The 2,617-nt window shown below is 54.0% G+C and overlaps 1 protein-coding gene across 1 annotated transcript; it reads right to left on the bottom strand.

Annotated features, from left to right (window-relative positions):
- Nucleotides 1–419: 419 nt before the first annotated feature.
- On the bottom strand, nt 420–2,061 carry CUNH16orf82 (chromosome unknown C16orf82 homolog; the record flags this gene model as incomplete). The annotated part of the gene is made up of 1 exon (XM_027771677.1): nt 420–2,061. A coding segment is annotated over one exon (498 nt), but the record flags the coding sequence as incomplete, so codon positions are not given.
- Between the last annotated feature and the right edge of the window lie 556 nt (nt 2,062–2,617).

Raw genomic sequence — 2,617 nt, forward strand, 5'->3', positions numbered from 1 at the left:
CCCTTTGTGGGCCCAGCCCCCACCCGTAAGTCTGTGATGTCAGCTAGGGAGGGGCTTTATTGTCCTGAGAAGGGGAGGGACAGAGACTTCAACCCTCTTACCCACCTAGGTGAGTTCACTAAATGGCCCAGAGCTTTTCCATCATAGCCGTTTCTGGCTGGCGTGGGCTCCAGCACCATTAAGCATTTATCATGGCATTGTCCTGCCACAGGAAGAAGCACTGTCCCCACCATCTGAACAAAGATGATTCCTGGTCTCCTGCTTTGTCTCTTTGCCTCCCCTGATACACACGGAGACATGAATGGGGCGTCAGGGAGCCTTTGCTCCTGGGAGGATTCCGGCTGAAGCTGTCCAGAAACAGTGCTCAAAGATGAAGCATGATGCTCTTTTGAATGACATGCTTCAGGGATGGGCTTTCTGGGCACAGCCCTTACAAGTGTCCACTGTAGATGCTACTCCTGGGGACTGGTCCACTCATAGCTGCTCCTGATGGTCTCTCCTGGTGACCGTCATTGAGGGTTGTGCCTCCGCAGGTGCTTAGAGTCATGGAGGAGCTCCCTGTTCACCATGGTTGTCATGTTGTAGCTCACATGGGCAATGCCCACTGTGGACAGTATGTGTGACAGAGCTGGGTAGGGACCAAGTGCAGCTCCCCATGCATGGGGCTCACTGAAGCTGTTCTCGGTTCTTGACATGGACAGCCCAACCATGGTTGGTCCTTGTTTAGAGCTTGTCATGGTTGGTGTTGGTTGTAGATGGCGTTCAGCACTTAGATGACTTCCTCATGGAAGGTTCTAACTTCCAATGGTTGTTAACAAATCTGGCACTTCCTTCTTGAAAGTTGTCACCACTTATGTACTTTGGTACAGGTGGTCTTATGATGGTGCCCCCTGCAGAGATTTTGCCTCTGATGGATCTTGCTATGGACGGCCCATTACTGAGGTTCATACTAAGTTCATACTGATGTTAGGTCCATGGGTGGTTCTGATACAGTGGTCCCAGCACTGGTGGCTATTGACATGGCTCTTCTCAGAAACAAAGATTCTCAGTATAGGTAGGGTTCAGCTCAATAGTTCTTGCTACATGTGATCTGCCTGCTGATGATTGTTGCTACAGATGGAACTAACCATTGATGATTTTGGACATGGTCAGTGTACACTTTTTAAAGGCCTTTCCTACCTGTCTTGGCAATAATCCCTCTGGGTGAATTCAGTGTGGGTTTTTTGGGCCCTCTTGTCTGCAGTTTTCAGTAGACATCCAGTGGCTGCGGAGTCATCTTATAAAGGTATGCCCATCGAGGCAGGCTGCTCGGCCTTGGTGACCTGGTCACTATTTTTCATGTCACCCCCTGTCTTGTCCTCCTGAACGTTGGTGCTGCTAGTCGGCCCACTCTGCATGCTGTCATCCACCCTGATGCTTTGGCAGCTGCTGGCCTGACTGGAGGGACGGCTGCCCATGGAACTGAGCAGCCCGCTGCTCACCTGGTAGGTCAGGATGCTGCTGCCCGGGCTGAGGAAGCTGATGCTGGTCAGGCTGCTGCCGCAGCTGCCCGGCAGGCTGTTCTCACTTTTCTGCTCCAGTCTGCGTGCTGCTGTGGGCTGTACTGGTCAGTTGGCTGTCCACGTGGCTGGGAGAGGATGTGGTGCACAGCTGGCAAGGCTGGGTGCCGCCTACCTTGAGGTGGAGCCTTTTATTCCAACGCACGATTCGGGGGCTGCGCGCCAGGCTGGCCTCGCTGTTCTCCTCATCGCCCGCATACCCGCTGCTCAGCAGGCTGGCATTGCTGCATTCCTTCAGCCTGGGCCAGCCTGGTCTCTGTCCCAGGCTCTCACTGCTCTGGGTGTTTCCCAGGCTACTGCAGGAAACTTTCAGGGGCTCCTGAGTTGCTCCTGTGTGGCATGGCTGTGAGTGAGGCTGGAGCTCTAGTCTGGATGACTGTAGACTTGGCTCTGGTCCCAGCGTATTCTGGGAAAAAGACTCCTCTTTTTCTCCCCTGAGGAAAATGGGAGGCAACTGAATAGGTTTATCCAGGAGGAGGGGGCCTTGAGAGGCCTCTGAATGTTAGTTGTGGCCTGTTTGGAGAAAGGGGACTCAATTTATAAGACTGCCCCTTTAAAGCTGTGTATTCTGATTGGTTGGCTCAGTTGCCACGGTGATGGGGTCTATGAGGTGGGGCCTGGGTGAGAAGGGTGTGGAAGGGAGTACAATGCTGTCTTCACAGGAGTCACATCAGTGGCCCGGACTGGAGGGAGGGGGTTGGCAGAAAAGGCGCTCCTGGCCGGAGAGGGTGAGAACCACCTTCCCTCTTGGGAGACTTTCTGAGCAGCCTGCAGCCTCTGCCTTCCCTGGACATGCATCCCAGCTGTGTCTCTTCATCATCGAAACCTTCACCTCCTTGCAGAGGTGATTGTGAGGATGCAGTTTAGCCTCAACACCTCGCTAGATCTCCAAAGCCTGGTCTAGCTCTCTGGGCCCTATTCCACACCATACCCTACCTCTTCCTTGCCCCGGACACCTGGGCACACTGGCTGCTTTCTTACTCTGAGCTGTTACCTGCTGTTGTACTTCCTGCTGGCTGCTGTAATCCCTGGGATGTGCTCCCCATGGACCCCCCCCC

Source organism: Tupaia chinensis, unplaced genomic scaffold, assembly GCF_000334495.1.
Source record: "Tupaia chinensis unplaced genomic scaffold, TupChi_1.0 Scaffold000231_1, whole genome shotgun sequence".
NCBI lineage: Eukaryota > Metazoa > Chordata > Mammalia > Scandentia > Tupaiidae > Tupaia > Tupaia belangeri.